Below are 24,512 nucleotides of genomic sequence, written 5' to 3' on the forward strand. Positions count from 1 at the left end.
ATCGAGCTTATAGTTTTGACGATCTCCGTTGCTAGCGAACACACCCAAGTTTTTTAAAAGTGCATTTGAGCTTGTATTTCATATTTGTACATGATGTTATAATATGGTAACCAGAGACTGTAACTTTAACAACTAATGGGTTATACAACGAGAAGTCGTAGAACTCGTGAGAGCAGATATGTACTTTCTCACAGTTGGGACAGCGGACTTTGATATACCAGTCGTAGGTTACTTAATGGGACGTGGGGCAACCCCCCCCCCAAAAAAAAAAAAAAAAAAACAACAACAACCAAACACAAACATATTCATACAAGAAACACACACACACACACACGCATATATATATATATATATATATATATATATATATATATATATATATATATATATATATATATATATATATATGTATATATATATATATATATATATATATATATATATATATATATATATGTATATATATATATATATATATATATATATATATGCGTGTGTGTGTGTTTCTTGTATGAATATATGTATATATATATATATATATATATATATATATATATATATATATATATATATATATATATGTATATAGGTATATATGTATATGTATATATATATATATATATATATATATATATATATATATATATATATATATATATATATGTGTATATATATATATATATATATATATATGTGTGTATATATATATATATATATATATATATATATATATATATATATATATATACACACACAACCCTTCCCCCACCCACTTCGCATAGAAAGACTGAACAGTGACAGAATTATATTATCTCCTACTAGTAAATATAAGAAGTGGTTTTCTAAAATGTCCATATTACAAGTTAATTTCACACCACTTCTCGATTTAGATACAAACTCCATTTTTTTGTTTATCAGGTGATCAAATCTCGAATAGCCATGAGAAATATAAATAAATAGTAAATAGACAACGATAACAACAGGCTCGTATGCATGACAGGTGGGGGGTCTAGACTATGGCGAGTGTAGTTTCTAAGGGGTTCTGATCATGCCCCCCACCAGAAAATATATTTTAAAAAGAAAATTCGCTTTGAACAAGGTGAGGTTTCTACTCTAAAACCCCACCCTCATCTGCACACGCGTCTGAATAGATCAACAAACGTGAAACACTGTATGCTTTTATTGAAACACCATGAAAGCTTAAATGAGCATTTTAAACATAACGTATTAATAATCCATATATCAACAAAGTATAAAACATTTCACTAAAATTTTAAAACATATTTTCCATAAATAAGCTTGTTAAGTTTACATAACATATCGATAATAACTGCGTATTAAATAAGCATTTTTAAATGTAATGCATTAATACTTATAGTGCATGTAGTAACAAAATATAAAACATTTAATTATTTCTAAAGCTTTCACGTATTATATAATATATAAATTAAAAAACATCTTTACTATACTCTCCACACTCAGGAATTATGTCAAAACAAATTCTTCTTCAAATACTTATTTTAAAGTTCTCCACAGACATTTCAAAATGTATTAAATAGTATCAAACTTTTGCCACAGGAAACGTACAGATACACGTAATATATTAAACATAGTATATGTTTTGTGTGTTCATGTAAGCGTGCTTCCGTTCGTGTGTGTGTATGTCCCTATGTGTTTGTGTATATTAACGTCTATTAGTAAATTATACTGATATACTGATCACTTTTAAATACAGACCTCTGAGAAGTATACATTTACGTAAACCATTTATGGGTTACACCAAAACAAATTGAAGTGATCCATTTCCTTTTTGCAGAACTGACTAGGATCATTTCATTACAGTGTGCTAAATTTAAACCTGGGTTTAATTGACGCAATTGACGCAAACCAAAGAACAATTGTATGGGAACACAGTCGCAGATCGAGGAAAAGAAACATGTTCCGTTTTGTAGATCTGTCGCAGCGCATCTACAATGATCAATCTGCGTCCGTTAAAGGCATACTGTCACAGATTTAAGGACCTTATTTCTCTAAAAATGGATAATAATTAAAAATTACATTAAGTGTTGGAAACCAAATCTAGCTATTGCATCACCTTAACTGAACCATGATGGAGTGAAATCCATGTCAACCCTCTCGGCAATTTTAGTTTTTTAATTATGGACCACTGCCATAATTCAATTTTTTTTTTTTACAAAATATCATTAATAAATACAGTATGGTGGTTATGAAGATGGTTGAATAAAGTACATTTAGGGACAAATCAAATTATTTTTGTTCAGATAATACTTTGTTAGTCCATTATATAGGTCAGTGGTCTGTGACAATATGCTTTTAAAGAGTGTTATGGAAACCTGGTTTTAAAGATACTGTTCTGGGTTTGCTGTCGTTATAACACGTTTGTAATTATATATGAGATGTATTTTCCTGTTTGTAGTTGATCAGTGTCTGTATGTACAAGGCGTTTCTGAGCGGCGGGATATTTTTAGAAGATTATATTAAATTTTACCTCCTAATAATTTCGTTCGCACGAAAAAAAAAAAAAAAAAAAAAAAAAAAAAAAAAATAAAAAAAATAAAATATATATATATATTAGGAACTAAAAATTAAGTTTTAACTACTACAAACATTAGAACGACCTCAGAAACAATGGATACACAGACACTGATATTCTAAACAAGAAAATAAGGCCCATAGTCAGCATTTTTAGCGAGGGGGGGGGGGGGGGAATCGAAATTCCATGTCGACGCAACTCATCAAACGCGAGCGCCGAAGACAAGATACATGACGTCATTATTTGTAAGACGCTAGCTACATTCTGTCATAATAAAAAAGCGTTTCTAAACTCTAATTCATAAATAAATATACAAGTTTTGTATTGTTATCGCAAAACTAAATGTTATTTGTATTCACTGTACTTCAACAAATGATTTAAAGAGTATGTTTATTGAAAATCTACTCTGAAATACTCGAGTCGAGTCGGACTTATGTCACGTGACCTATATTTTTGGTCAGTGACCAACAATATAGAGATTTATCTAGTCATCATATCTTGTATGTATACAGTAATTGCTGGATAAAGCGTCATGATATACATTACAACGCCATGGTTATAGATTTTGTTCTATGCCATATGAAGTGCGGTAATACAAGAAACACATATCGTAATCACATGGTCACACCTATTGAATAGACTGTTTATATCACGGCTTGCAATAATTACGTAACATTAGCATACATAATGACGTCATCATACATTGACACATTTGGATGGATTCCACTTCTCATGTTCATGACGTCACCATATAGTTATACATTTCGATGGATCTATCTCTTCCAATACATTTGGGTGCATCTTCTCTTCCAACTTGTCAAGTTCATGACGCCATCAAATTATCATCTATCTCTTCCAACTTCTCAAGTTTATGACGTCATCACATTATTACACAGTTCGGTGCATCTATCTCTTTCAACGTCTCACGTTTATGATATCATCACATTATCACACATTTGGGTGTATCTATCGCTTCCAATTTCTCAAGTTTATGACGTCATCACATTATTACACACTTGGATGAATCCTCCTCTTCCAAAGTATCATGTTCATTCATGTGTTTCTTTTTGAAACTCGTGCACGAGCTTGAACTGAAAGTTCGGCGGACAGTCACCTCAGAACGTCTTCTGCTGATGTACTCGGGGCAGCTATTTTGACGCCGAATGCTGTTCGGAGAAGACGCATCCATGTCCTTTTTTAGATTGGCCAACAGCAAGAGCTGGAACAAACACTTGACGTTCAGGTTGCACTTGGCACTAGCCTCGATGTGGGAACACGCGATTTCGTCCATGGCGATATTGGCCGCCGCCTCCGTGGACACTTCTCGAGAATCGCCGAGGTCGAGTTTGTTTCCTACCAGAATAATGGGAACATTGGACCGTTCTGAAATATAGAATTATAAATAAATAAATAAATAAATAAATAAACAGATGGATGGGTGGATGGTCCGGGTGTGTATGTGTGTGTGTGTGTGTGTGTGTGTGGGGGGGGGGGGGGGTGTGTGTTCCAATATGAACCTAGCGGACGCTTTTGTCAAAAATTCTGGACATGTATAATTGTTTAATATTACACTCTAGGCCTACACATTATTTTAGTCTCGGGGGGGGGGGGGTAGGGTGATGGGGATGGGGGGGGGGGTTCGTCCGAACTCTTCCCAGTCTACGCCCCTGCAGATAGATTATAAACGAATATTGTAAACCTTATGCAACATACATTATGCATTTTGTTAACAGATGCGGATCTATGGAGTGACATGAAGTTCCGCACCCGCTCCCCCCCCCCCCCTCCACACACACAACGCACAAGCCTCACGCCAATATCTAATTGAATTTTTTGTTGGTCAACCTATGTTGATATTTTGGCAAGGTAGTTGTCAAAGGAAGGTACTCTCTAAATCTAGTACTAACATAACCGTCTCTATGTTGTTGTGTTTGTCAAAGGAAAGTACTCTCTAAATCTAGTACTAACATAACCGTCTCTATGTTGTTGTGTTTGTCAGCGGAAAGTACACCCTAAATCTAGTACTAACATAACCGTCTCTATCTTGTTGTGTTTGTCAAAGGAAAGTACTCTCTAAATCTAGTACTGACATAACCGTCTCTATGTTGTTGTGTTTGTCAGCGGAAAGTACTCTCTAAATCTAGTACTGACATAACCGTCTCTATGTTGTTGTGTTTGTTAGAGGAAAGTACTCTCTAAATCTAGTACTCACATAACCGTCTCTATGTTGTTGTGTTTGTCAGCGGAAAGTACACCCTAAATCTAGTACTAACATAACCGTCTCTATGTTGTTGTGTTTGTCAAAGGAAAGTACTCTCTAAATCTAGTACTAACATAACCGTCTCTATGTTGTTGTGTTTGTCAGCGGAAAGTACTCTCTAAATCTAGTACTAACATAACCGTCTCTATGTTGTTGTGTTTGTCAAGGGAAAGTACACCCTAAATCTAGTACTGACATAACCGTCTCTATGTTGTTGTGTTTGTCAAAGGAAAGTACACCCTAAATCTAGTACTGACATAACCGTCTCTATGTTGTTGTGTTTGTCAAAGGAAAGTACACCCTAAATCTAGTACTGACATAACCGTCTCTATGTTGTTGTGTTTGTCAAAGGAAAATACTCTCTAAATCTAGGACTGACATAACCGTCTCTATGTTGTTGTGTTTGTCAAAGGAAAATACTCTCTAAATCTAGGACTGACATAACCGTCTCTATGTTGTTGTGTTTGTCAAAGGAAAATACTCTCTAAATCTAGGACTGACATAACCGTCTCTATGTTGTTGTGTTTGTCAAAGGAAAATACTCTCTAAATCTAGTACTGACATAACCGTCTCTATGTTGTTGTGTTTGTCAAAGGAAAGTACTCTCTAAATCTAGGACTGACATAACCGTCTCTATGTTGTTGTGTTTGTCAAAGGAAAGTACTCTCTAAATCTAGTACTAACATAACCGTCTCTATGTTGTTGTGTTTGTCAAAGGAAAGTACTCTCTAAATCTAGGACTGACATAACCGTCTCTATGTTGTTGTGTTTGTCAAAGGAAAGTACTCTCTAAATCTAGGACTGACATAACCGTCTCTATGTTGTTGTGTTTGTCAAAGGAAAGTACTCTCTAAATCTAGTACTAAAATAACCGTCTCTATGTTGTTGTGTTTGTCAAAGGAAAGTACTCTCTAAATCTAGGACTGACATAACCGTCTCTATGTTGTTGTGTTTGTCAACCCAAACGAAAATTGCAAGCTTAATAAATAGCTGGTAACTACCTTGCGACAAGGTTGTACAAGCATATTTTACACGATAGTAACTACCGCGTTTCGAGCTAGTATTTGGAACCTTTTTACAACCTTGCGACAAGCTTCCCGCACGCTTGCGACTAGCTTCCCGCACGCTTGCGACGAGCTTCCCGCACGCTTACAACGAGCTTCCCGCAAGCTTGTTCAGTTTAAACTAGTATTTGGAACCTTTTTACAACCTTGCTGCAACCTTGCGACGAGCTTCCCGCAAGCTTGTGATGAGCTACCCGCACGCTTGCGACGAGCTTCCCGCACGCTTGCGACGAGCTTCCCGCACGCTTGCGACGAGCTTCCCGGAACCTTGCGATGAGCTTCCTGCAAGCTTGCAAGAAGCTTTCTGCAAGCTTGCGACGAGCTTCCTGCAAGCTTGTGACGATCTACCTACAAGCTTGCGCCATCATCAGTGGCAGCCATCTTGCATCTTGTATAATTCTTTAAAAAAACAACAATGGTTTTAAAGTGAAAAACATGAACAGTTAAAAAAAAAAAAAAAATAGGTGCTAAATGTTGTCAGATACTTAGGCTACAAAATTAGTTTACCTGTCTGATAGACATGTTCCATGTATGTGGGATAGTCTTGACTAAACGTATATCCTAAAAAGCTCCTGGTCCTATATTCTTCTTCTTCTTCTTGTTTTAGGTTATATTCCTCCACTATCTGGCGATCCACACACTGTGGTGTAAAGTCATTTGTTTGTTTTTTCTTGTTTTCTTTTTTCTTCTTTTCCATCAAACAGTATTCAACCAAACTTGGTCCAAATGATCCTCTTATAGACCTGACCAAGTGTTGCTATTTTTCAGGCCAATAAAAATTCCAAGATGGCCGCCCTGGCCTCTGAATATGTATTCCTAATGATCCTCTCAAGGCCTGACCAAGTTTGTTATTTTTCGGGCAAATTTAAAATCAAGATAGCTGCCCTGGCCTCTGATTGACAGAGACATTTTTTTTCTTCTTCTCAAGGTCTACCAGGCAGGTTTCAATCAAACTTAGTCCAAATGATTCTCTCATGACTTACTAAGTGTTGTTATTTTTGTGGCTGATTCAAAATCCAAGATGGCCACCCTGGCCTCTGATTGGCTCAGACATTTTCAACATCTTCTCAAATTCCACCAGGCTAATTTCAACCAAACATAGCCCATGACATCCTCTCATGGCCATGCATATGTTATTAATTTTGGGGCCAATTGAAAATCCAATCATTACAAGATGATTCTGTTTTAACCATATTGTATTATCATTCGTATGTATTAATATTAATTTTGTTTTAATTTTTATTGTAAATACTATCTAAATCTGTTACATGTATGTTTGGTTGTTTAGCCACTGTTCCCACTGAATTTGATAAATCATATGAGACGTTATGAATTAAAAAACAAATAACCATGAAAATTATTTGGACTTAGCTTTTTCTCCACAAGTGTAGACATGCTTTCACAGTTGAAGATATACATGCAGCAAGCTTGCAAAAATGAAAACATGCTTGCGGGAAGCTTGCACAGTTGAAAAAATGCATGCAGCAAGCTTGCAAAATGAAAACATGCTTGCGGGAAGCTTGCACATTTGAAGATATGCTTGCAGCAAGTTAGCAAAAATGAAAACATGCTTGCGAGAAGCTTGCACAGTTGAAGATATGCACGCAGCAAGCTTGCGCATGCTTTCACAAATGAAAACATGCATGCGGCAACCGTCTCTATGTTGTTGTGTTTGTCAAGGGAAAGTACACCCTAAATCTAGTACTCACATAACCGTCTCTATGTTGGTGTGTTTGTCAACGGAAAGTACTCTCTAAATCTAGTACTCACATAACCGTCTCTATGTTGTTGTGTTTGTCAAGGGAAAGTACTCTCTAAATCTAGTACTCACATAATCGTCTCTATGTTGTTGTGTTTGTCAAGGGAAAGTACTCTCTAAATCTAGTACTCACATAACCGTCTCTATGTTGTTGTGTTTGTTAGAGGAAAGTACTGTCTAAATCTAGTACTCACATAACCGTCTCTATGTTGTTGTGTTTGTCAAGGGAAAGTACACCCTAAATCTAGTACTCACATAACCGTCTCTATGTTGTTGTGTTTGTCAAAGGAAAGTACTTTCTAAATCTAGTACTCACATAACCGTCTCTATGTTGTTGTGTTTGTCAAGGGAAAGTACTCTCTAAATCTAGTACTCACATAACCGTCTCTATGTTGTTGTGTTTGTCAGCGGAAAGTACTCTCTAAATCTAGTACTCACATAACCGTCTCTATGTTGTTGTGTTTGTCAAGGGAAAGTACTCTCTAAATCTAGTACTCACATAACCGTCTCTATGTTGTTGTGTTTGTCAAGGGAAAGTACTCTCTAAATCTAGTACTCACATAACCGTCTCTATGTTGTTGTGTTTGTCAAGGGGAAGTACTCTCTAAATCTAGTACTCACATAACCGTCTCTATGTTGTTGTGTTTGTGAAGGGAAAGTACTCTCTAAATCTAGTACTCACATAACCGTCTCTATGTTGTTGTGTTTGTCAACGGAAAGTACTCTCTAAATCTAGTACTCACATAACCGTCTCTATGTTGTTGTGTTTGTCACATGATACATATGTAAATTGTGTGCAACGTAAATAATATTTCAGTGTAAAAAAAGAAGAAAAAGATGATGATGATTATGATGATAGTGATGATGATAATGGTGATGATCAAGATGATACCAGTGATGATGATGATGATAACAGTGATGATGATGATGATGATAATGATGATAACAGTGATGATGGTGACGATAACAGTGATGATCATAATGGTGATGATAATGATAATGATTATAACAGTGGTCATGATGATGATGATGATGATAACAGCTAGTGCTGTTGCTGATGATTATTATTATAACAGTGGTGATTTGATGATGATGATGATGATTATAACAGTGATGATGATGATGATAACAGTGATGATGATGATAATGATTATAACAGTGGTCATGATGATGATGATGATGACAGCTAGTGCTGCTGCTGCTGCTGATTATTATAAGAGTGATGATGATGATGATGATAACAGTGATGATGATGACGATAACAGTGATGAGATGATGATGATTATAACAGTGGTCATGATGATGATGATGATGATAACAGCTAGTGCTGCTGCTGATGATGATTATTATAACAGTGATGATGATGATGATGATGATAACAGTGATGATGATGACGATAACAGTGATGAGATGATGATGGTTATAACAGTGATGATGATGATGATGATTATTATTATTATAACAGTGATGATGATGATGATAACAGTGATGATGATAATGGTGGTGATGATGATGATAATGATTATAACAGTGGTCATGATGATGATGATTATAACAGTGATGAGATGATGATGATGATAACAGTGATGATGATGATGATGATGATGATAAGTGATGATGATGATGATGATAACAGTGATGAGATGATGATGATTATAACTGATGATGATAACAGCTAGTGCTGCTGCTGATGATTATTATTATAACAGTGGTGATGATGATGATGATGATTATAACAGTGATGATGATGATGATAACAGTGATGATGATGATAATGATTATAACAGTGGTCATGATGATGATGATGATGATGACAGCTAGTGCTGCTGCTGATGATTATTATTATAACAGTGGTGATGATGATGATGATGATTATAACAGTGATGATGATGATGATAACAGTGATGATGATGATAATGATTATAACAGTGGTCATGATGATGATGATGATGATGACAGCTAGTGCTGCTGCTGCTGATGATTATTATTATAACAGTGATGATGATGATGATGATGATTATAACAGTGATGATGATGACAGTGATGATGATGACGATAACAGTGATGAGATGATGATGGATATAACAGTGTTGATGATGATGGTTATTATTATTATTATTATAACAGTGATGATGATGATGATAACAGTGATGATGATAATGGTGATGATGATGATGATGATGATGATTATAACAGTGATGAGATGATGATGATGATGATAACAGTGATGATGATGATGATAACAGTGATGAGATGATGATTATAACAGTGATGATGATGATGATGATGATGATTATAACAGTGATGATGATGATAATGATTATAACGGTGGTCATGATGATGATGATGATGATAACAGCTAGTGCTGCTGCAGCTGCTGATGATGATGATTATAACAGTGATGATGATTATAACAGTGATGATGTTAATGATGATTTGTTTTAAAATACCATGTGTTCCTTATTTCTTACCAATTCCATTATTAGTATATATTTACCTTTTATTTCAAAAATAGAGTTGCAAATACTGATAGCGTTCTGAAAGGATGTGACGTCATTGATCGCGTATACAACCACGAAGGCATCGCCATGCTGAATCCGAAGATTGCGCATGGCCGGGAATTCATTACCACCAGAAGTGTCCAATATTTCTACCCTAGTGCACCCACCATCTGCAAAATAAGAGCATAACAAAAAAATTAAAATCAAATGTTTCAAAAGAAAAAAAGAAGATAGTAATGATATCAAAGATCGGAAATTGAACAAGTTTTCCTATTTGTTATGTAGATGGCTAATGGATGGAATGGCATACAAATGAAATAAATGAAAGCTTATAAAACGAATATCGTATTCAATACCTAATTGATCTATGTCACAGACTGCTGACGACTTATGGACACTTCGCTTGCAAAAGAGGATTACTGGGTTTATCATGCTGCAAATGCGTTTCCTCTGGGGAGTCGATAAAGATAAAAATAGCACTGAGATTTGTATATAGAATTTCTTCAGCCCACGTTCAAATTCAGTAGCTTATTCTACTGATTTAATGGTCGCTTCAATATAGAGTTTTCGCTTAAGATAGAGCTTTCGTTTAATTTTTTTGTGGTTGTTTTAGAAAATCACTTGTGAATTAAAGACAATGTAATTCCGAAGAGCAAACGTCCATCTGCTTCTGACTTAAATTCTGATATATTATAATTTAAAAATAAATCAGTTTTATACTTCGATTTATTCCCAAATGCAGGTGATATTCGGCTATTTTGGGGTTTCACATACACACGCAGGTGTGTCCGCAGACACATAATAGCGTGATGGTTTTTCAAACACTGATATATATTTTTTGTGAACAACATAATATTCAATTTTAAATCTATATAAAGGCATATTATTTTCGAATTAAGCCATTTGTTATGACGATTGTAGGTTGAAAAGATTAACGTAGAATATTATCCGGGTATCGAATGGATGAATGAATGAATGAATGAATGAATGAATGAATGAATGAATGAATGAATGAATCAATGAATCAATCAATCAATCAATGTTTAACGACACCCCAGCACAAATACACTGTATAGAGATCAGCTAGTAAATACATCAATATGATTAGTTTCAATACAAACTGTATATTTATGTAGACCACAGTGTAAAGAGGTGCGAGAAACGTACAACAGAATACAAAGTTAAAATCAAGGTAAGTATATTTTAAAATTTTGTACAATACAAAAATGAAGTGAACTTAAGTAAATTTTAAAACTTTGTATAAAATTAAAAATGTTTTAAAAACTTCAAAATTAATTATGGGTGGAATTTAAATGATTACAAAATATTTCATTTGCGAAATATATCGTTTCTCGTCAGCTTCAGATGATTACGTTTAACCACATTGAGAAGGGGGATCCTTCTTTAAAGTTTAATATAGATGAATGTGTCAAATGTGTGTGACCGATGCGAGCACGGCTCACGACTACTTCGTCCTCCCTGTACCGCCTGTTGGAGGACTGCCACTCCCAGGGCTGGCTTGACAGAATGAAGCTTGTTCGCAACCGCACTAGTCCTATCTTCTTGCCAGGTCGAAAGGATGTATTGGTTAATATGATATTTAAAATCACTGTAGGGAACACCAACACTGGCAGAGGAAAATTTACAGCAGACTTGGCAGCAAAATATGCCTTTTCATTGCCCACATGGCTGGGTAACCAACGAAATATAACATCTTTATTGGCAATGGATGAAAAAAACCCCACTTTTGTATCACCATCCCAACCAAACAATGCTCCAGCTTCATGTACTGTAATGCCTGGAGACACGAAAGTGAGTCTGTAAAAATAATAGATTTGGATGCATACGAATCCTTAATGTCTTCCAGGGTCTTAATGACTGCCCAGGTTTCTGCAGTAAATGTGGATGCCGAATCAGGTAATCTCATGGAACTTATTGTGTTTGATGGAAAAACAGTAGCAGAAGCCACATAATTCCCATCCCGTGATCCGTCTGTGTTAATGACACCACTGGAGCACATTGATTAATAAATCATCGGCTACTGGATGTCAAACATTTGGTGATTCTGACACATAGTCTTGAGAGGAAACCCGCTACATTTTCCTAATGCAGTAAGGGATCTTTTATATGCACTATCCCACAGACAGGATAGCACATACCACGGCCTTTGGTGTACCAGTCGTAGTGCACTGGCTGGAACGAGAAATAGCTCAGTTGGCCCACCGACGGGGATCGATCCCACACCGACCGCGCATCAGGCGAGCGCTTCACCACAGGGCTACGTCCCGCCCCCGTGCAGGGATTGAGTGTTACAAATGGGCACCTCCAGTATTCAGGGAGGGGTGTAAGGTTTAAACAGTACATGTACAGCACTGAAAAGTGCACTGACATGTAAAACCTATGATAATCATCCACAAAAATATCAAGGCTGAAGCTGAGCAAAATATTACATATGACACATCACCCTCCTCCCTGAAAAAAAAAAAAAAAAAAAAAAAAAAAAAAATTGGATTGTATGCATCTGCTACACGCTGTATTTCGGGGTGGGTGGGGGTGCGCACCCACAGCACCCTCCCCTTGAATCCGCCCTGGCGTGCTACTTTATGGGGTATGAAATGAGCTGGCTATATAGCTCAGTTGTAGAGAGCTCTCCAGAGGTGTGGGGCTCGACGTTCCCCGGCAGACTCTAGGGTTCCCTAGTGTTCCACGACTGGTACATCAAATGTCGTGGCATGCACTGCCCTGTCTGCCGGAAATGACATTAATCCCGCAATCACTATATGTATTATATTAGATATGATGACTGGAGTTTCTATATATTTTCGGTCACTGACCAAAACTATATAGATTTTCTTAACGGAACTACTTTAACACTAGTCTATAATTAGAAAAGGAATGTTACATTCTTCAAAGTTATTTATTCTTTTATTTTCAGTTGATTATTTTACTTTTTAAAACCGTTTTGCAAACAAGTTTTATAACTTTTGAGGATGGGAGTTTATTTGGGTCCCTCTCACCCCATTTTAAAATTCTTTTCTATGCTAGTGCAAAGAGAAAAAGAAAGAAAAAAACGAAAAACAATTATAGAAAGAGAAAATAATAAAAGAAAGACAGAAAAAATCCATAAGAATGGAAAAGGAAGAACAAAAAAGGTAAGAAAAACGAAAAAACCTCCAAAAAACCGACATTGAAAAAAAGACAAAAAACAAAGAAGAAAAAGCAAGTATGCACATTTTGTAGACAGAAGTAGACAGCTCTAATACTCAAACACTAAACTAGTCTACACGTGTCTATGTTTAATCTTCGATTCGTGACATTAGCAGGTTCACAGTTTCGTCAATTTTATTTTAGGATTTATTATTATTTGAAATCGAAGAATTAAAACGTGATGTGGACAACATAAAAAAAATGGATGCTAATAAAGCAAATTCTATTCTTAATACATCGTCTTTTCCTGTGTTCTATTTACAAGTTATTAATTTTAAACTGAAAAACTAAATTCTTTGAACGCCAATTCAAATCTTTGATATATAATTAGAAAATGTTATATATTAAAAGCTCATTATGTAGGCTGCTTCAAGAAAGAGAACATCAAACTAGTTAATGTTATGGTCGAGACTGGAAATCACTGTGTTTTTAATTATTTAATATCGATTGAGTCCTGTGACATTTAGAAATAGATGTTTTCATTTCTTCTGACAGTTGACATTTATAAATAAAGCCCATAAAACGCAAACAACTACAAACACAACGTGTGTGTGGAAACTAATCCAAAATCGGGGTGGAGTCTAACTTTGTTCCAACCAGTTTCACAGAAGTGGTATATCAAAGGTCATGGTATGTGTTGTCCTGTCTATGGGGAAGTGCAAATAAAATCTATCTGGACTGATATTCAAAACTGGATTTATATAAAAACTAGTAGTAATATTAAATTTAATAAACAAAATGTGAATCTTGGTTTTTTAACTAGAAATAATGATCCAATTATTGCATTTGTTTTGGTTACTAAACACTTATTATTCAAAAGTCATTACAATGCATATGTACCCAATTTGAACTGGATTCAGAAAGAGTTGACCGATTACTATTATATAACATGTTCCTGTAATTCTGATAGATTCACCAAATTTTGGTCAATTTGCCACAATTTATTTAAAATGTAGGTTTTAGTTTGGCTGTTGTTGTTTTTGTTTGTTTTTGTTTGTTTTTGTTTTTTTATTGGTTTTCTTTTTTAGCCCGAATATTGAGTACATAATTGGCCTCTCTTGCTGGGTTGTTGTTGTTGTTTTTTGTCTCTGTGGAGAGAAGAAAACAAATTGATATATTAAATCTTCATGTAACTATGTATTATACTTATGTCTCTCTTATTATGTACATGTATGTGGATATCATGTTAATAAAAATGGAAAAAAAAAAATGTGTTGTCCTGTCTATGGGGAAGTGTAAATAAAATTGCTAATGGAAAAATATAGCGGGTTTTCACGATGACTACATATATGTCGAAATTACCAAATATCGGATAGCTAATAGCCGATGATTAATAAATCAATCTACTCTAGCAGTGTCGTTAAACAAACTTTAAATCAAAAAGCTGAATATACAGTATTCAAGTGTCTATAAATTACTGGCTAAATGGAAGAAAGGAAGGAAATGGTTTATTTAACGACACACTCAACACATTTTATTTACGGTTATATGGCGTCGGATAGCTAAATGGAAATACATTGCAAATAATAGTAACAACATCAAATCTGCTGCACGGAAATCTTTGTAGCCTATTCATATTTAACTTCGTTGGCTGTACACCGGCTTCGGTGGCGTCGTGATTAGGCCATCGGTCTACAGGCTGGTAGGTACTGGGTTTGGATCCCAGTCGAGGCATGGGGTTTTTAATACAAATACCGACTCCAAACCCTGAGTGAGTGTTCCGCAAGTCTCAATGGGTAGGTGTAAACCACTAGCACCGACCAGTGATCCATAACTGGTTCAACAAAGGCCATGGTTTGTGCTATTCTGCCTGTGGGAAGCGCAAATAAAATATCCCTTGCTGCCTGTCGTAAAAGAGTAGCCTATGTGGCGACAGCGGGTTTCTACTAAAAAAAAACAGTGTCAGAATGACCATATGTTTGACGTCCAAGAGCCGATGATAAGATAAAAAATTAATGTGCTCTAGTGGCGTCGTTAAATAAAACAAACTTTACAAACTTTACTTTCGTTGGCTGTACAATGACCCTTTCACATTTGGGTGTCCATTTTGAACCGCGTATATAGCCATTGCTTTCACCGGTCGCCCTTTAACCACTGTACTCGTTTTTTAGTCACTTCCATAGTCCGTAGGAACTAAGTGGAGGGTGGGGAGTGGGTCACCACTTCTAGTGTCTGTGCGGGGGGAGTCAGTCTACATAGTGAGTGTTTGTGCGTGGTGGGATGGGATGGGAAACTATTTTTACGTGCCCCTATCCAACATGGTTCAGGCACGCCCACCACGGATTTAGCCTCTGACATCGCCAGTGACTAACTCCGGAGCAGGAGGGGGGGGTAAGTTTGAAGTGGGCAGAATTTGGAAAAAAGCCATTTAGTACGGTCGACGCCAGCGCGGACCAAATAGCAGACACTTCATAAAGCTTGAAGTACACCGAGTGGGAGCCGTGCTCTGATTGGCTGAATTTCGATTCCTCGGTGAAGCCTGTTTTTTACCTAAGTCTATGAAGATTAACTGCATACCTAGACATGTCCGGACTCTACGTTTTAAAACCCAAAATAGTTAAAGACTGCTCGGCCGAAAAGTTTTAAGGTGATTTTGAGCAATTGAACGGGCGCCAAAGTAAAATGCGTTAGACTGCTTATAAAAAAATATAAACATAAGAATTTTGAACTGCCTTCAAAATGTTTAAAGTCTAACTAGCCCAAAAAGGAGGTTGTTACCTGTCCTAGCAAAGGTTGGCGTCTAGGGCGATCCGATGAAGTTGGAGGAGTCAATGTCTGTAAAGAAGGGCCGGTATGGGCTGAGTGCTAATTGTCTGACCAATGGACGGTAGTTGGCCCCCGATATCGTCTTCACGATGCGGTGTATCGTCGGGTTGTCCATTTCTTTTAGCAGCAGTCCCTGATGGTATATCGGCTTGGTGTATGGTCAGTATACACACCTCCTCTTTATCTTTCAGAAGGGTTTTGCTGATGGCGAATTCTCCTTCCGGGCTCCTTGGAAGCTTGACCCAAGTTTTTTGTCTGGGTATTATATAAAGTTTAGACTCGTCCTCGATGTTCATCCGGACAAGTTTGGCGTACCGCTGATGTAATTTGCCCGCCTGTAGGTTCCACTGTTGGATTGGTGGCTCGTCAGGTTTCGGCGGTTGGAACGGTTGGCTTGGCTTGTCTGGTTGGCCACTCGGGGGAGTGGTTGCCTTCCGTTTTACTATAGCCACTTTTCGGGCCTGCGCCTCAACGTGCCGCCTGTATAATCGGCGGCACAACCGGAGGCGCTGAAGTCCTGGCCTGTGGAGTTGGTCTATTGGTTCCAACGCAGAAGACGGGATGTCCGGGGCTGGTGCCTCTTCTATTCCTATCCTCATACGGGGAGCGGCGATGGGTGGCGAAGCAGAAGGTGGCGCTGCCGGCGGTTTAGCCGCCGGTTTTGTCTCCCCCTGAGCCTTCCCTGGCGCACGTCTCCTCTTCCTCCACCTTCCTTTCTTCGGTGGTACCGGGTCTCCGTACACCAAGGTCACGGTTGCCCGTGACCCGATGCACGTGATCCGGTACTCTAGCAAAGCTCCATACGAGACCATCAGTCCCCCCAGGTGGGGGGGTAAGTCGAGAGAACATGGACACACGTCTTGACTGATCATGATCTAGGCAGGAAGTGTGCGTGGTGGGGAACAAGCCATATGCTTTACCTTTATTTATAGATTAGGACAAAAGAAACGTACAATGTCGTGCCCACCCTCTCGTACCGATTACGGCGATGATTTAGCTGCACTGGGCAGTCCATATCTGGACACAGAGCACTAATTGTGATTCTGTCAACCAGGCTTCTCTTTGGCTCAATGGCCACTGTTCTGACTCAGAACAAAACATCTCGGTCGATATATGCTTTAGTGTGTATGCCTTTTTGTATGCATGCCAACGTGTATCAATGAAATACTTTATCGTTGATAGTTAGGATATAAGGCGACGTTTGTTCATCCATAGATGCATCCATCCACACACACACACATACACACACACAGAGAGAGAGAGAGAGAAAGAGAGAGAGAGAGAGAGAGAGAGAGAGAGAGAGAGAGAGAGAGAGAGAGAGAGAGAGAGAGAGAGAGAGAGAGAGAGAGAGAGAGAGCGAGAGCCACACACGCACGCACACAGAGACACACACACACATACATACATACACACACACACACATCCACACACACACACACACACGCACATACACACACACATACACACAGACACACATACACACACTTACACACACATCCATACACACACACTGTATATATACAGTCTATACACATACATACACACATATACACATACACATACACACACATACACACGCATACACATACATGCACAAATACACACACACACACACACACACACACACACACACACACACATATATATATATATATATATATATATATATATATATACATGTATATATATATATTTAAGAATTGACCGCAATTATTTTTTGGTTCATGCAAATATGAACCGAAAAAACGATGTGCACATTGTATGAGCCCGCGTAGTGGGTCATACAAAAGTGTGCACATCGTTTTTTCGGTTCATACTTGCATGAACCAAAAAATAATTGCGGTAAAATCTTATAATTAAATTTATATGCATACTTTAACAATACATAACTGAATTTATTTTGTTTAGCTTTAAATACGCCTGTAGTATTGTTTGTGTAAATTTCATTGACACTTATGTCGCGTAAGAATGCGAACGTTCATTCACTATTATTTGAACCAGGTGATTTTTTTGTAAATGACGTCATTTTCTCTAGCTGCTGTGCATTTTTACGTATCGTTTAGTTATATTGGAAGGAATTGTCCTATTCGTGTTTAGTTTATATTTTATGGAAGTGAACGAAGGGAACGTGTCTAACATTTATGCTGGTGGTAGAACTGTTTAATTTTTGCCAACAGCTGTAAAACATCGCTTACAAGTAAGTTACAGAAGTGATTTCTTTGGCCACCGACCGAGTCTCATGTCATGAATAGCGAAGAGGTTGGGGATTTTGGATTGTTTTTGTTTTTTAAATCAATGCGTATATATCTACATGTCTACTCTGCTATAGCATTTTCCATTAATTTATCGTATACATTTTTTGTAGCTTTCACGTGTTTTTTCTTCAAAATATCTAAATATGATTGCCAGAATAACCCGGCTTGTTGCACAAAAGTAGTGCGAGTCGGGGGGAGGGGGGGGGGGTAGTAGGCGTGGCTTAATTTCTTTCGGTTCATCGAGATATGAACGAAAAAAAGTAAGCACCTCTCGACCAATCAGATTGCCGTAAAATGTATAGAAATTTCAGTAAATGAACGTGTAACCCACTCCCGTCGATATTCCTGCGGTGTCCTGTCAATTGCATGAACTATTCATGCTTTGTGACCACAAGTTGCATTACTAGCATTCTTTGTCACGTGCTCCTGTTTGACGTCATTTTTCTTATTATTGGACTTTAAAACTATTGTATGGATTCTCATCACTCAGATTGAGGTTAGGACGGCACAAACGCTGTTGCTAGTAATTTTGGTATTCATTGGTGTTCATCAGAATCTGCGGAGATATTCTCGACAGTTTAGGGGTACTAGGGATCTTCCATGTTTAGGGAGTCGACACGTGACACCACGTCAGCAAATCGTAAGTATTAAGCGGGTACACATATGGAATCATTTGGAAATGATACGTTTAACATCCTAATACATCTCTGAGTTAAGGCCAATCAGTGGAAGAACTGAACGCAACCGATTAGGCGATAACAACGTACGACCATGACCGTACATCAGTACGTTCTGTTACATCGTCACCAACGGCTCACCAAACATTGTGTAAACAGTACTTCAGGTTCAGAAGGCAGGAGAGGATCACCGTACTTTTAACAGATAAATAGTACATCTATGTAAATTACAATATTTTTAAATTTAAAAAATATATGTCCTACTGAAATTTTAATGATGCACAGGAATCTTTTTCCGTGAGTATATATATATATACACACACACACACGCGCACACACATACATACATACATACATACATTCTTTTAACTGTTATCAGACAAAAACAGAGTTATTCAAATGATTTATTATTGGACAGAAATTCTAATTATGGATGTAATAGGAAATCCAGCAATGATTAGTGATTCCTGTACAAATAATGGCTATCATCTTGGTAATGTAAGACCTTAAGATATCTAGCTGTCAGCTACATTAAAACAAATTATAATTTTAAAAAATCACTATTAAAAAATAACAATAACATGAAGAAAACAAAATGGCGGATAAAATTGTCGCGTACATGGGTACTGACGTTAGCGCATCTAGGTAACGTTATCAATTATATAACTCCGTTCAGAGCTGGTTGTGTTCCCCAGACATATTAAACATTTCCTTAACTCGTCAGGAAAGACTGGCAAGTTCACGAGACCCAAGCTCGTTATTTAATCACAGACAATTAAGTGTTTGCCGCTGACGTGCAAACTGGTCTCGGTGGAGTACGAGTTAAGCCGCCAGTTACTCTGGCTGACAGGTGCTTGGGGTTCGAGTCCCGGCCCAGGCTCCAACTCGGGGAGAATTTTAACAGTTCGTCTGGACGTGCTAGGCCAGAACACAGACGTGTTTCTCACCATTGACTGAAAACTAATCATCAAGCCATGTCCTCGACAGACAGGTTATAGAGGTGAGATAGGAGCCCAGACGAGCGTGATTGAATTTTAAATGAATGGAAAGGAAAGCAGGGAAAAAAAGTAAGAAGAAAGAAAAAAAAAAAAACGTCGCGGTTAAGCCATCGAACATAAGGCTGGTAGGTACGGGGTTCGCAGCCCGGTACCGGCTCCCACCCAGAGTTTTAACGACTCGGTGGGTAGGCGTAAGACCACTACACCCTCTTCTCTCTTACTAACCACTAACAATTAACAACTAACCCATTGTTCTGGACAGACAGCCCAGATAGCTGAGGTGTGTGCCCAGGACAGCGTGCTTGAACCTTAATTGGATATAAGCACGAAAATAAAGTTGAAATGAAATGAAAGGAGAAAAAGAGAAGAAAATTGCAACTACCCAGTGGTAAAGCACTCGCCTGATGCGCGTTCGGTCTAGGATCGATCCCCGTCGGTGGGCTCATTGGGCTATTTCTCGTTGCAGCCAGTGCACCACTGGTATATAAAAGGCCGTGGTATGTGATATTCTGTCTGTGGGATGGTGCATATCGCTTGCTACTGATGAAGAAATGTAGCAGGTTTCCTCTCTAAGACTACATGTCATCATTACTAAATGTTTAATATACCAAGCCCGTAAGAACGACATCTGGAGGGGGCACAATCTCTAGTGGAGGGGCAACGTTTCTAGTAGGGCCTATACATACATACAGGCAGACATACAGACAGACAGACATCCAGACATACATACATACATACATACATATATACACACACACACAGACAGACAGACAGGCATACAGACAGACATACAGACATACATACATACACACACACACACAGACAGACAGACAGACAGATAGATAGACAGACATACATACAGACATACATACAGACATATATCAATACGTACATACATACATACATACATACATAAATAAATAAATAGAGACATACATACAAACATACACACATACAGACAGACATACACACACACAATCACTTTTTTCTCAACTACTCATATGGGCACGTACCACTCACTCTAACACACATTTTGTTTTGTTTAACGACACCACTAGACCACATTGATTTATTTGATTTATTTGTCATCGGCTATTGGATGGCAAACATTTGGTAATTTTGACATATAGTTTTATAGAGAAAACCGCCACATTTTTCCATTAGTATCAAGCGATCGTTTATAGGCATCATCCCACATACAGGATAGCACATACCACGGCCTTTGATATACCAGTCGTGGTGCACTGGATGAAATGAGAAATGGCCCAATGGGCCCACCGACAAGGCCTGCCCCCTGCCAGCCCTGAGATGGATGTACCCGCGACTACTGTGGTACCACTTGCACCGCAAAAAGCACCAGCTGTTGAGTCTGCCCGAACTGCGGCCGTTGGCAAGAGGAAGGCAGTCACTCCCCCGAGTGACCAACCAGACAGGGAAAGCCCCCCCCCCCACCCCACCCCTCCCCTCCGTACAGAGCAGGGTGCGACGGTTCAACCGGATCCACACCACAGGACCTTTCAAATATCCAAGCTACGTCGGCAGTACCACCCATATCTCTTGGCGGACACTGAGGACATATCAACACTCATGCCGGGATTACACCGTAGCTACTTCGAGTCACTACCAGATTCCTATGGGGAGGTGAATTCGCCATTCACCACGTCCCACATGGGTTGATCGAGCCAGTGCTTGTGCTGACTTTCCACTACGAAGGAACCTTTCGTCAAGGCTTGTTATCCAGAGGGATGGACAACATGTCCATACACAGGATAACGAAGATCGTCTTTGGACTGTCATATCCATTTATCATCAAGGAACTCGCCAGATGGAAACAATATCTCCCCAAACTCGTCACCCGGGAACTCATAGGATCGCCATAGCCAATAACTTTTCTGCCAACCTCCACGCCAACCTCCTTTGCCTCCGTAAGTATGGACGTAGTCAGACTTTAAACTTTTTAGCCGTCATTCCAATTTTTTTTTTTTTTTTTTTTTGTAAATAGTCTGACACCCTTTATTATTAGCAGTCCGTCTAAATTGCTCTAATCACCATCAACTTTGGATGAACAGTCAATTATTTATTTTTTTTGGCCTTAACTTTACCAGACATGGTATTTTTTGGAACCTACTAATTTTTTAGGAATTGGTCACGGGCGAAGTCAGAGGCTAAGTCCTGGGTGGGCGTGCCTAAACATAGAGTTCCTATTCCCATTCCCATTACCGGCTATGCCGGTGCATTGTACTTACAGACATTCATAACACGAAGCATATAAAACTGATCGTTTGTTGATTACTAAATTTTGAGTCCACTTAGCCTATTGCTGCCTTTTTGTACTGCTATCTTTAGAAACAAATAGACTTATCAAAGTACGGAATCTCTTCAATGTTGTCTTTGAAACCGTATCATTCATTAACAGTGACAAAACAACACTAAAATAGCACAAATTATTTATTAATAAAGCGTCTGGTAGCCATAAAATACCTTTCATCATTAATCTTTTGGAACTGGATATTTTTGCAACTGAAGCAATTATTCCATCATGCCGCTTTCGTTTTATCTTACGATCTCGAAAATTAAATAACCCATATTTACGTAGGCAGGAATCATTAATTATTTAATTTGACGTTTGTTAACAGAACATCCCAAAATGTGTTTAGTTTGACAACATGTCCAAAACACACAAAAAATTAATTCTCCAGAGTTTTAAAAATGTGTTCAACCAAAGTATTGCATAAGATAATAACGCCAACGAAATAAATAATCGAGTGGTTGTCATAAAGCGAATTGTTTTACGTTACAAGTGTACGTCTATTGATTCACACTAAAATAGGCTGAGTCAGAAGAAACATGTAATAGTGGAGCAAATTTTAATTAGATTGCTATTATATATGCTTTTTTAAATTAAGTATTTATTAATGCAAACATAACAAAAACAATAAACCTCCAATGATATTGGTTAAATGTAGTTATGCCGTGGTGGATGAGTGTATTGGCGAGAGCGTTACGTAATTTCACGTGTCTCTCTCTCTCTCTCTCTCTCTCTCTCTCTCTCTCTCTCTCTCTCTCTCTCTCTCTCTCTCTCTGTGTGTGTGTGTGTGTGTGTGTGTGCGCGCGCGCGCGTGTGTCTCTGTGTGTGTGTGAACCGAAATTACGAAATTACGCCATGAAATTGACTAAAACAATTCCCAGATTTAATTCGTACGTGTGGCAGAAAAGGTGACCTTTAAATCGATGCAGGATCTAGCCCAGTGGTAAAACGCTCGCATGATGTGCGGTCGGCCAAGGATCGATTCCCGTCGGTGGATCCATTGGGCTATTTCTCGTTCCAGACAGTGTACCGCGATTGGTATATCAAAAGCCGTGGTATTCGTTATCCTATCTGTGGGGTGGTGTATATAAAAGATCCCTTGCTACTAATGAATTTTTTTTTAGCGGGTTTCCTTTCTAAAGCCCCAAACGCATGCACATGTTTACTCATATATGTATATTACTTATATAAGTAAATATGCACATGTGAGTATGTATATGTGTCATACTAGCTGACTTGCATGAATAAAATTACTCCAGGGGTAAATTTGCACCTAGTCTTCAGGTTGTGTACCAAAGAGACCAAATCTTGGATTAACATTATTCTAGAATGATACTTTCCTCTGACAATATGAAAAGAGGGCATCCTTCTGATCCTCATAAAATACACTAGCCAGTGTTGATTTTCTTCAACTTGTATTGGTATGATCGCACACATATACACGTATGCGCAGTGTAACGTCAGACTCTCGGAGAGCACGACCTTTTTTTTTTATGAAAACATGTACTAATGGTTGATGACCAGTCATGAACATGAAAATGAACCCAGTTCTTGTTTGGTTTAAGAATAAACATGCAGCTTACCACAAACTGGGCAGATATATTGTTGGAACAAATAAGCGTGGAAGGCACGTGGCACCAGTAGGCATGTATGTGAGACGTTTTGCGGCAGGTCAAGTTCGAAAATTTTAAAAACTAGATGTAAATTAAAGGCATACTGTCACGGATTTAAGGACCTTATTTCTCTAAAAATTGATAATAAATAAATCTTACATAATTGTTGGAAACCAAATCTAGCTATAGCATCACCTTAACTGAACCATGATGGAGTGAAATCCATGTCATCCCTCTCAGCAATTTTAGTTTTTGAATTATGGATCATTGCCATAATTCAATTATTTTTACAAAATGTCGTTAATAAAGGGAGTATGGTGGTTATAAAGATGGTTGAATAAAGTACATTTAGGGACAAATCAAATTATTTTTGTTCAGGTAATACTTTGTTAGACCATTAAATAGGTTAGTGGTCTGTGACAATATGCCTTTAAAGTCTCATGAGAAATACAGGTTAATACAACTTCCGCCAAGCTGAGCACAGCCGCATACTGTATTTGGCTTACGTTTCTTTGGTTTGTCAACCTTTCCATCTTGTGGTCTACATAAA

The 24,512-nt window shown here is 37.9% G+C and overlaps 1 protein-coding gene across 1 annotated transcript in view; it reads right to left on the minus strand.

Annotated features, from left to right (window-relative positions):
- Nucleotides 1–2,938: 2,938 nt before the first annotated feature.
- Nucleotides 2,939–24,512, minus strand: part of LOC121383738 (ras-related protein Rap-1b-like) — a 34,403-nt gene continuing 12,829 nt past the window's right edge. Inside the window, exons 3-4 of the mRNA XM_041513837.1 lie at nucleotides 10,135–10,308; nucleotides 2,939–3,937 (exon numbers count right to left, since the gene is read on the minus strand). Coding sequence (XP_041369771.1) covers nucleotides 3,555–3,937; nucleotides 10,135–10,308 — 557 coding nt within the window. The 3' untranslated portion in view covers nucleotides 2,939–3,554. The remainder of the gene's footprint in view (nucleotides 3,938–10,134; nucleotides 10,309–24,512) is intronic.

This window comes from Gigantopelta aegis, chromosome 2 (genome assembly GCF_016097555.1).
Source record: "Gigantopelta aegis isolate Gae_Host chromosome 2, Gae_host_genome, whole genome shotgun sequence".
NCBI lineage: Eukaryota > Metazoa > Mollusca > Gastropoda > Neomphalida > Peltospiridae > Gigantopelta > Gigantopelta aegis.